The 11,947-nt window shown below is 38.5% G+C and overlaps 1 protein-coding gene across 1 annotated transcript; it reads left to right on the plus strand.

Moving 5' to 3' along the window:
* Positions 1 to 1,157: 1,157 nt before the first annotated feature.
* LOC141519525 (olfactory receptor 9G4-like) lies at positions 1,158 to 2,102 on the plus strand. The gene has a single exon (XM_074231746.1). It carries the CDS (start codon positions 1,158 to 1,160, stop codon positions 2,100 to 2,102), a length of 945 nt encoding a protein of 314 aa, XP_074087847.1.
* The last annotated feature ends 9,845 nt before the right edge of the window (positions 2,103 to 11,947 follow it).

Here is an 11,947-nt window from a genome sequence, read left to right on the forward strand (position 1 = left end):
GCTGTTACTATCACAGTTGCCATGATTGTTCCAGTCATCCAGTTTTCCTATGTTGCTTGGTATCATTCTCAACTCCAGATTATTACTCATTTCTTATAGTCAATCAGCAGTTAAATAAAATTATTAATCCCTTCACAATGTTTCTCATATACAGAACCTTCTCTCCATACACAAACACCCCTTGTTCAAATCCTTGACCTCTTTCACAAGAACTACTCCAATAGTTCCTAACTTTTCATCTTGGTTTACATCTTTTAATCTCCAACCCCTCATATCCATCCTCCACATTGCTGCCGACATGATTATCCTAAACATCAGGTTAGATCATGTCAACACTTCACTCAACAAAACCCCTTGTCTCCCTTATACTTACTTCTAGGATCAAATCTACAATTTAGTTTTTGAAATCTAAATCTCTACACATCCTGGTCCAGTATTATCTTTTGAGTCCTTTTGTATATTGATCCCCCATAATCTAAAGTCAAACTAATTGACCTACTTGGTACTCTCCTGAGAGGAGCTGAGTCCAAAATAGTTGATCATCACACAATGCTGCTCTTAATGTATACAATGTCTTCCTGGTTCTGTTCAATTCACTCAGGATCAGTTCATGCGAATATTTCCAGACTTTTTTGAAGACCATCCTATCATGAGTTATTACAGAGCAGTAGGACTCCATAACATTCATATACCATTTGTTCAGTCACTTACCATTTGATGGGCACACCCAAAATTGCCAATTATTTTCCACTACAAAAGAATAGCTGGAAATATTGTTGGACATGTACGTTTTCCCCCTTTTTTATGATGTCTTTGGGAGAAAGACCTAGTAGTGGCAATGGGATATGCATAGCTAAAAAGCAATTTAAATGAATTATCTCTTTTGAATCTCACAAGAATCCTGAGAGATTTCTGCTATTATTATATCCCTTTTATAAAGGAGAAATCTGAGAAACCTACAGATAGAGGGACAAGTGAAGCATCACACAGGTGGTAAGTATTTGAAGCAGTATGTGAACTCATGTCTTTCTAGTTCCAAATAAAAAGCTCTATTCTTTAGGCCATCCATCTGCCCCATGGAGTCACTTCAGATATAAATCTCATGAACTCTACAATTCTCTTTGATGTTTCTTGCCTTCCATCAGGTTGCCACCACTATGTCTGTGGAAGTGGGGAATCGGACCACCCTGACTGAATTCATCTTAATTGGCTTCTCAGCTGATCCCTGGATGCAACACATCTTCTTTGGAATTTTCTTGGTTCTTTATTTGGTAACATTGGTAGGAAATATGACTTTAGTTATCTTAATCAGAATTGATTCCCGTTTGTATACCCCCATGTATTTTTTCATTGGGAATCTGTCATTCTTAGATTTCTGGTATACATCTGTGTATATCCCCAAAATCTTGGCCACCTGTATATCAGAGGACAAGCGTATCTCCTTAGCTGGCTGTGGTGCCCAATTTTTCTTTTCCTGTCTTGTGGCTTTCACTGAGGGTTACCTCCTTGCTGTTATGGCTTATGATCGTTATGAAGCAATCTGTAACCCCCTTCTCTATTCAGTTGCCATGTCCAGGTCTCTCTCTATTGGACTGGTTGCTGGGTCCTATATAGGTGGGATCTGGAATGCCATAGCCCACACTGCTAACACATTTCGATTAAAATTTTGTGGGGAAAACATCATTGACCACTTCTTCTGTGATGTTGCACCCTTAGTAAAGATGTCCTGTACGGACACACAGGTCTATGTGACGATCCTCCAGGGACTGGTGGGTTTCACAGTTCTATCCAGCATATTAGTGATCCTGATGTCCTACTTCCATATCATCCTAGCCATCCTTCGGATCCGCTCAGCCTCAGGGAGGCGGAAGGCTTTCTCCACCTGCGCCTCCCATATGTTGTCTGTGATGCTCTTCTATGGGTCTGTCCTCTTCATGTACTCAAGGCCTAGTTCCAACTATTCTCTGGAGAAGGACAAGTTGGCTGCTCTGTTCTACACAGTGGTGAATCCCTTGCTCAATCCCATGATCTATAGCTTCAGGAACAAGGATGTGAAGGAGGCCTTCAGGAAAGCAATGCAGAGGTTCAAAATACCAAGGTGATTTTTTTTATTCACATCCAAGATATTTTTGTCACCTCCCTAAAATCAGAGGACCCATAAATCATGTGTTTTCTCAATGCATTGTTGTTGAAATTAAATGCTACAATTCAATATATTAATTTAGGAAATGATTGTAAAATGTAAAGAGAAAATAAAGTTTCAAGTGAGGAATTGAGCTCTCCTCTATATACTACCATCAATTCCATGGGCAATGTAGGCAAATAACATAAGTTTATTACCTTCAGTTTCTTTATCTATAAAGTGGGTTGTTGAAATAAATTCCAAAGTCCTGATGTATTCAATACTTAATATTCTCATTCAGTTCAATTAAAATTATTTATTAAAGCAGTGATAAAGTTTCAATATAACATAGTGTTTTGGAAAGTCCTTGTTGGTTTCTTTTTCACATATTCAGAAATCTGAGTACCCTGAACTCCAGACTAGTTATGGAAGCAGTATGTTATGGTCGATTTTACCTAATTATTCGCATGAAGACATGTTTATGGCTATGTGATCCTGAAAAACTGCAACCCCTGAATACTCTAACAAAATCTGTAAGGTTATATATTGAAAACAGGTGTCCTGGAATGGAAGAGAAAATATTCACAATAAGAAAAGGTAGAATTTCAGGAGCAACTAGATAGCAAAGTTAGAGAATATTGGCTGTGGAGTCAGGACAGGACTGAACTGAAATGGGTGTCAGACATTTAGGAGCTGAAACTTTGAGAATATAATGAAATATTTTTAATTGTTGTCATTCAATCATTTAATTATGTCAAACTTTTCATGATCATGTGGATGGATATGGTCCATGGAATTTTGGGGACACAAATTCTGGATGAGTTTGCCATTTCCTTTTCCAGTAAATTATAGCAAAAAGAGTTTAAGTGACTTGCTCAAGATCACATGGGCTAGTTAAGTGTCTGAGGTTGGATTTGAATTGAGATCTTCCTGAATCCAAGCCTAGTGCTCTGGCTACTCAATAATTTGCTTAGCATTGGGTAAATCTTAGTGTTATACAAATTCAATTGTTTTTCTTCCTATTAGTTTAAGGTTTCTGTATTTGAGATTAGTTCTAGTCTAGTTTTCTCTGTAAGGCTAATCGTCATGTTAAATTTCTCCAAATGATTCTAAAGGAAAACAAATTTCTTTGTCTTCTTTGATAGACTAACTTTATAATAAACAAGTCACTTTGTTTTATCTACAATAACAATATGACAGGGTAAAATTTAAAAGAAAATTTCTACCTGAGTAGATTAGAAATATATTCTTGGGATGGCTAGGTGGCACAGGGGATAGAGCACCAGCTCTGGTGTCAGGAGTACCTGAGTTCCAGTCAGACCTCAGACACTTAATAATTACCTAGCTGTGTGGCCTTGGGGAAACCACTTAACCCCATTGCCTTGCAAAAACCTAAATATATGCATATACATATCTTTCTATCTATCTATCTATCTATCTATCTATCTATCTATCTATCTCTCTCTCTATATATAATATATATATATATATATATATATATATATATATATATATAAAATCTCTATATCTTGGTGAGACCCTTCTTTAGACTCCTTTATAGTAGGTATGGGGTGGGAAGGTATGGTTTTTGGACTTCTAGACATCAGTATCCCAAACCACTTGGATTATGCTGTAATCTCCTTTAATATTTACATATTTTTTGATTGCATATGTACAACCAATATCAATTACTCATAGTCTTGGGGAGGTAGGTGGGAAAGGAGAGAGGCAGAAAAATGTAGAACTTAAAAATCTTACTAAAAATGAATGTTGAAAACTACCTTTACTTGTAATTGGAAAAAAAACCTAAATTATTGAAAATTAGTTACATGTCTCTAAATAAAGATCTTTCTGACATAATAATCCAACTGTGCTGTTGACATAAGCTTTTTTTAGGTTTTTTTTTGCAAGGCAAATGGGGTTAAGTGGCTTGCCCAAGGCCACACAGCTAGGTCATTATTAAGTGTCTGAGATTGGATTTGAACCCAGGTACTCCTGCCTCCAGGGCCGGTGCTTTATCCACTGTGCCAGCTAGCCACCCCTGACATAAACTTTTAACTCACACTATAAAGGTGTCATTTCTTTTTGAACTATTTCTGCTTGAGCAAAAGGCAGGAAGAAAAAGAATGAGAGGGGGAAAAAGGGAGAGTGGGAGAGAAAGGGAATACAAAGAGAAAAAGCAGGAAAGAAGGAAGGAAGAATGGGAGAGATGAGATCCAACATGTAAGATATGTTTTGAATCCTTTTACCTATCACAGAGATAAAAAAAAATTATAAAATCAAATAATAGTATAATATCAAGATCTAGCTTTCAGAAATAAAGAATTGGAAATGTCATTTTTTTCTGCACTCATTATACCTCACCTGGATAACTGTGTTCAGTTTTGTTCACTGTGTTCAGTTTTATTTGATAGGAAGCTGACAGACTAGAGTGTATCTAGTGTAAGAAAATCAGGAAGTAAAGCAGAAAGGAAAGGAGGAGAAAGAAAAGCAGGAAGGAAAATCCTAAGAGAATTGGTTGAAAGAATTAGGATGCTTAACCTAGAGAAAAGAAGAGGTTGATGCCGACGTAAAAGCTGTCTTAAAGAATTGAACTGCTGTCAGAGAACATTCTAAGAGGGATGCAACATATCCTATTTAGGTCTATAATGTAGATGCATATGTAATGATAAAACTTGGAAAATATCAGAATTAGACCCCAAATCAAGGAAAATATATGCAAGAAAATCCTTTAACGTCCAATGGACTCCCTCAAGAGATAATGAATTTCTCTTCCTTTTAAGTCTTCACATGGGTCCTTGATGATCATTTATCAGATATATTATAGTTGAGACTACATTCAGATATTTGTTGGATTAATTGGATATTAGGTAAAAACCAAAATTCCCTTTGAATCTTAAATTTGAGGATTTGAGGAAGTTTTAGTCTGGAAATTATAAAATTCTCTTCTAAAATTTCCTTGGCCTTAGTTTCTTTTAAACAGTTTTGATCTTTGGTAAGGTTTAGATCTGGAATTATCAAATTGTGAATACTCCTAATGAGAAATTTTGCTATTAACTTCATTTGATGGGAAGAACAACAAAACCAAGAGAATCCTCCGAGTAATTCTTTCACTATCTCCTTGGGGAAGATTTTCAAATCATTCTCACTATCCCTCTCACTCACTTACTTCATATTTAATATTCACCTGTGGCACAGAAAAGCATTTGTATGACTTCAGTGTGTCTTACATAACACTCCAGCAAGTAGCCTGTTAGAAAGAATTCCTGTTTTCATGGAATTAAAATGCTCTAGAAATTTCTCTGTCTCTCTGTCTCCATCTCTGTCTCCATCCCCCCTTCCACACACATACACACAGATTATGAACTCTTTCTCTAATGATAAATTTTTCCATAATAAATAAAATTGGTCTTTAGATAACACACCAGGAGTCTTCCATTGACTTGACATCAAATTCTTTCCAAAATGTTGGGATCTTTCAGAAGCTCTTCCCCCTGTAAATCCAGTGTTCCCTTCATGTCATTAATAGCCTGGGAAGGTAGACTTGGGTAGCTGATATCTATGGCATAATCCACATATAACATTTTATTTAGAACCCCCCAAAATTGTCTCATTATTTAAAACATTCTTACTTTGTAGAGAAATATTTTATAGTAGCCTTAGGCTAAAAATGTTCACTACAGACATAATAATAATAACAGGTTGTTCAGTCATTTTTGTCATGTCTTTCTTTTTGTATTCTCATTTGCTTTTTTTTTTTGGCAAGCCTACTGGAATGACTGCCATTTGCTTCTCCAACTTATTTTAGAGATGAAAAAATGGAGGGAAATAGTATTATGTGTCTGAGATCAGACTTAAACCCAGGTCTTTTGGCTCCAGGCCCAATCCACTAGCTTTTGCACCATACAACTGCCCATATTATATTAGTTACTAGCTTTAATGTAACACTTTATAGCTTGCAAAGGACTTTACAAATATTATCTTTATTTATCTTCACAATAACTAGATTAGAATCATCCATATTAAGCAGGGAGCTCTGTCATGAAAGCAGGAGATCTCCCAATATTTACCTGTAGATGATTTTTTTGGGGGGGTAGGGAAATAGATTTCTGGATTTGTATTTTTGGAAGGCTCTGGGAGACAGAAACTGGAATCTTGGTGCACAGCCATTCTTGTTCCCACTACAGAGGAGGAAACTCAAGCAGGATTATACAAGGTGATCCTTGTGGACTGACTCCTTGACTCTAAGAGCTTGAAATCATGATGGTGGGATTCAGAAATGATAGTTCCCAGTGACTAAGAACTGATGGGACATCTCATTGATACTGTAGAAGAACCACTTTTTAAAAAATTGACTTAATTTTTTTTTTTTAGTTTTTGAAAAGCAATGGGATTAAGTGACTTGCCCAAGGCCACACAGCTAGGTAATTATCAAGTGTCTGAGGCCGGATTTGAACTCAGGTCCTCCTGACTCTAGGACCAGTGTTCCATCCTGACTTAAATGTTAAAGAAGGATTAGCTTAAATCTGATAACTCTGATAGTCTAATGGGGGCCTTGGGACACCTGAGATCAAAAAGAAGATGGTTTAAACTTGATAATCAACAGAAGAAGTTACCAGATGGTTTCTTTCCAATGAACAGTTTTTCCCAACCCCATTTCTCATTGTGCTTCATTGACATGATTTTATTCTTTTTATATAAAAAGAAGTTCAAGGACCACTAAATCCTTGTCTGATAAGATTCATTTTGGTAATGATAACTATTTAGAGAGATCTTAGACCCTTATAGAGGAGAGATACTCCAATTATAGCATGACTGATGGAGAAGTGGAATCTGATCTAAAATGGGAATTGAGTGGGGGCGGAGCCAAGATGGCGACATGAAAGGATCGAGTCTTAGGAGCTCTCGGATAAAAACTCATAAACTAAGGACTCTAACTAAACTTTCAATAGAGAGAACCCACAAAGGGACCCAGTGAGGCAGTTCTCCTACTCAAGGTAACCTGGAAAAGAGCAGAAAGGTTCTGCTCCCTGGGGTCGGAGAGGCGGCCCACCAGAGGGGTGGCCAGCCAGAGCCAAAGAACTTCAGCCTCCCAGAGGCAGCCCCAGGGCACTGGGAGCTACAGCTCCCAGCAGCGGGGGCGTCTCCTGAGCTGCACCCTGGGGAGCACCGGCACAAAGTGGGGGAACAGCTGGGGACCTCTGCCAGAGCACGAGGAGCCCAGCCCTCAAGGCACACAGCCAGCAGCCTGGTCTTTCCACAGCATAGACCTGGAAACAGAAGCAGGTGGAGCAGGTAAGCAGGAGCCCCCAGGGCATGAGCCCATTGAGCTGAGGGAGGGGAGTGAAGGGAGACTGCAGAGCTCTGTCCTCTGGCCCTGGAACAGGACTCTGGAGCTCTGACCACATTCAGATCCTGATCGCAGTCTAGGCTCCCCCATAGAACAGCAGCCCCCCCCCTCAGCCCCATGGCAGAGGGGGGTGCTTATGGTCATTCACAGACCAGGAGGAGGGAGGACAGAACCTCACACACTGAGACCCTTGTGGGAGTGCCCCAAAAGCTCAGGAAGCACCCCCCAAAAACAGGCTTAGGCTGGGAAAATGAACAAACAAAGAAACAAGAGGAAGACCATTGAGAAATATTTTGCAAATGAGCCCAAGAAGGATCTAAATACTCAGTCTGAAGATGAGGAAGCACAAGCTCCTGCATCTAAAGACTCCAAGAAAAACAGAAATTGGGCTCAGGCTATGATAGAACTCAAAAAAGAATTTGAAAATCAAATAAGGGAGTTGGAAGAAAAACTGGGAAAAGAAAGGAGAGAGATGCAGGAAAAACATGAAAATGAAGTCAGCAGCTTATTCAAGGAAATCCAAAAAAATGCTGAAGAAAATAGCATGCTAAAAACCAGCTTAGGTCAAATGGATAGAACAGTTCAAAAAGTTATGGAGGAGAAGAATGCTTTAAAAAGCAAAATTGGCCAGATGGAAAAAGAGATAAGAAAACTCTCTGAGGAGAATAAATCCTTCAGACAAAGAATAGAATTCAGGGAGATTGATGAATTTACCAGAAATCAGCAATCAATACTTCAAAACCAAAAAAAAATGAAAAATTAGAAGAAAATGTGAAATATCTCAATGAAAAAACAACTGATATGGAAAACAGACTTAGGAAAGATAATTTGAAAATTATTGGAATACCTGAAAGTCATGATCAGGAAAAGAGCCTTGACATCATTTTCAAAGAATTACTACAGGAAAATTGCCCTGATATTCTAGAAGCAGAGGGCAAAATAGAAATGGAGAGAATCCACCGATCCCCCCGAGAAAGAGATCCCAAAAAACCAACCCCCAGGAATATTATAGCCAACTTCCAGAACTCCCAAGTCAAAGAGAAAATATTACAAGCAGCTAGAAGGACACAGTTCAAATATCGTGGAGCTGCAGTCAGGATCACACAGGACTTAGCAGCAGCTACATTGGAAGCTCGTAGGGCTTGGAATACAATATACCGGAAGGCAAAAAGAGCTTAGAATGCAGCCAAGAATGAACTACCCAGCAAGGATGAATGTCCTCTTCCAGGGAAAAAGATGGACTTTCAATGAACCAGGGGGATTTCAAAGGTTCCTTTTGGAATGGCCAGAGCTGAACAGAAGGTTTGATCTTCAGATACAGGACTCAGGTGAAGCATGGAGATTGGAGGAGAGGGGGGAAATATGAGGGACTTAATGAGGATGAACTGCATGTATAGAAAAATGATACTGATAATATTCATATGAACCATCTCAGTTAATAGAGCAGGTAGAGGGAGCTTTTATAGTTGAAGCACAGGAGAAAGCTGAATTCGAAGATAAAATATGGTGTAAAAATGGAGTCAATAAGAAAAAAAGGGAAATGGAATGGGAGAAAGAAAAAGGAGAGGGGGGATAGTCCAAGCTATTTCACATAATAAGATTTTTTTAATTACAATGAGTTATTACAATGATATGGAAGGGGGGGAGGCAAGGGGGAATGAGGGAACCTTTGCTCTCATCAGAGATGGCTAGGAGAGGAAACAGCAAATATACTCAACGGGGTAAAGACAACTGGAGTAAGAAGGAGGGGGGAGCAGGGGGAAAGGGTGGGGATGTGAATAAAGGAGGAGAGGATGGACCATGGAGGGACAGTGGCCAGATATAACACATTTTCTTTTTTTGCTTCTTGCAAGGGGCTGGGATTGGAAGGCCTGTCCAGGACCATAGGGCCAGGTGGATTCTGGGCCTAAGGGGTAGTATGGGGGCTCAGGTCTTCTTGGCCCCAGGACCAGGGATCTGTCTGCTGTGCCACTCAGCAACCCTACAGCAGAGTCAGAGTGAAAGGAGAGAGAACATATAGTACATGGTAGTGGAGAAATAAGAAAGGAGGGAGTTGCGATCAGCAATGGCAATGGTGGAAAAATATGGAAGTAACTTTTGTGATGGACTTATCATAAAGAGTGTGATCCACTCATGACAGAGTTGATGGTGTTGGAACAAAGACTGAAACACATTTTTTGTTATTATTATTTGGGGGAGGGTGCAGGGCAAGTGGGGCTGGGTGGCCTGCCTGGGGCCACATAGCAGGGTGATCATTGGGTGTCTGGGGCCAGATTCGGACCCAGGTGCTCCTGGCTCAAGGGCCAATGCTCTGTCTGCTACCCAGCCACCCCTACTATTATTACTATTTTATTTTATTTTGGGTCTTTTGTTTTATTCTTTTTGGTTTTTGCAGGGCAGTGGGGATCGGGTGGCTTGCATGTCACATGGCTGGGTGATTATTGGGTTTACGAGGCTGGATATGGACTCGGGTGCTCATGGCTCCAGGGCTGGTGCTTCGTCCATTGTGCAACCTGGCCATACCTACAATTATTACTGTTATTTTTTTAATTTTAATTTTTTTCTCCCCCCTTTACTTTTTTGCCCAAGCAAGTCTATCTATATTCATGGGGGGAGGGGTATTTTGTTTACTTGCAAACAAGTATATTTTATTAATGTAAAGAAAAACATTTTACAAAATGAGAATAAAAAATAAATTAAAAAAACTATAAAAAATAAAAATAAAATGGGAATTGATTGATTCCATATTAAAGGCAGTTAGGTGGCAGGGGAAACAATGCAGATAATACCTGAATTCAAAATCAATCTCAGATTTATTAACAGTGTGACATTGGGCAAGTCACTTAAGTTCTGTTTGCTTCAGTTTCTTTACCTGTAAAATGAGGATAAGAATAGCACTTATCTTGCATCATTATTGGAATGATTAAATGAGATGATATTTTTAAAAGCTCTTATCATAGTGGCTTCCAGGTAGTAGATCCTATATGTAAATGCTTTTCTCTTCTTTGCAGCAAATAAGACTAAATGAAATTACGGTATAATAATTTCTGCTTCTACATATCAGGGATTCTCTGATTAGCATTGTCTCTCTTTTTCTCTATATACATAAAATGTGTACATGCATATTGTGAATATATTTAAATAGATTGTATTTAATGTATTATATGTATATTGTTCATCATCTATGTATAACATATATCAAACTGTACCTCATGGCAAAAGATAACCAGGTAAGTGGGATCTATGCTGCCTGTAGGCCCCCTGCCCACTAATCCTCCGGTTATAGGTGAAATAGTTTTTAAGTTCCTTATATTCCCTCCAAGTGGAGACTGGGTTTTCTACCCCTTAAAGAAGAAGGCAAAGTCTATATTCTCAGGTGGGTGGGAACATAAGGTGTTCTTGTGTGGCCTTTCTTGTTTATTCTTTACAGATAGAAAGCTGGGAAGGACCTCAGAAGTTACCTAGTCCAACTCCCTCCTTGTATAGACTTACCCAAAGTCAAAGAGACAATAAGGATCAGAAAGGAGATTTGACCTCAAAACTCTGATTCTGAAGTCATTGCTCTTGCCACTGGCACAAAGAGAAGAAATTCTAAACATTTAGATGAGCAAGAGTAAAAGGAAGATTTTTATTCCAGTTCTTCTGACTACAGAACATTTCATTTTGGAATCTACTACTTGGGGCCCCTTCACTGAATCATGTAAATCAAAATTTTGAGTCTTTGCAGATACTTGCCATCTGTTTATTGAGTCAAAAGCAAGATTTAAGAAGCATTTTTCTCCTAGTAGACTTCTGAAGTCAGCAAATTATATAAACATACTCTTTTTACATATTGTAGAAAGCTGAGACAAAAAAGACTAACCAAAGATCATACAGTTAAGTGAATATCTATGTCTGAAATCCACATTTTACGACCGTTATCTGCTTTTATCACTGACACTGTCACATTCATCTGGTCCTCAGAAACATCAACATTCTTCTACTCTTTTGTACTGGGTAACCAATGGAACTAGACTCTACATTATTTTATGTTACTCATTTATTTGTATCTCATCCTATCATCTTAATAGTTGTCCATTTGTTTTGGTCATACTGGTCAAATTTAGCCAAAATGAATCAGGTTCTCCTGGCTAAAAATATCTCAAAATTGCTGAGTAGAAGAGCCAAGATTTCCTACATGTGTGACTTCTAAAGTGTCCATCTACCTTTCCTTTTGGAGTTCTTAGTTTCTTTTTTGTAGCAACATTTCTCTTTCTTGAAATCTGAGGCCTCATCATCACTATGAAGTGACTCTTACTTCTCCAAGCCTAAATCTGCAAGAAACAAATTCTGTCAGCTTGTAAAAAGTTGTCAAATGTGTGCCATTTGGCAATTTATGTGCCATTTGTATGATGACTAGCCTAGATACATTCATGGAGATTCATCACATTCAGAACTCAGATAGAGATTCCCCAAAATACAGCCCCAGCAAGAAG

This window comes from Macrotis lagotis, chromosome 3 (assembly GCF_037893015.1).
Source record: "Macrotis lagotis isolate mMagLag1 chromosome 3, bilby.v1.9.chrom.fasta, whole genome shotgun sequence".
In the NCBI taxonomy this organism is placed as follows: domain Eukaryota; kingdom Metazoa; phylum Chordata; class Mammalia; order Peramelemorphia; family Peramelidae; genus Macrotis; species Macrotis lagotis.

Excerpts from the sequence above, each read along its gene's own strand:
- LOC141519525 (XM_074231746.1), top strand. The coding sequence starts at position 1,158 with ATGTCTGTGGAAGTGGGGAATCGGACCACCCTGACTGAATTCATCTTA.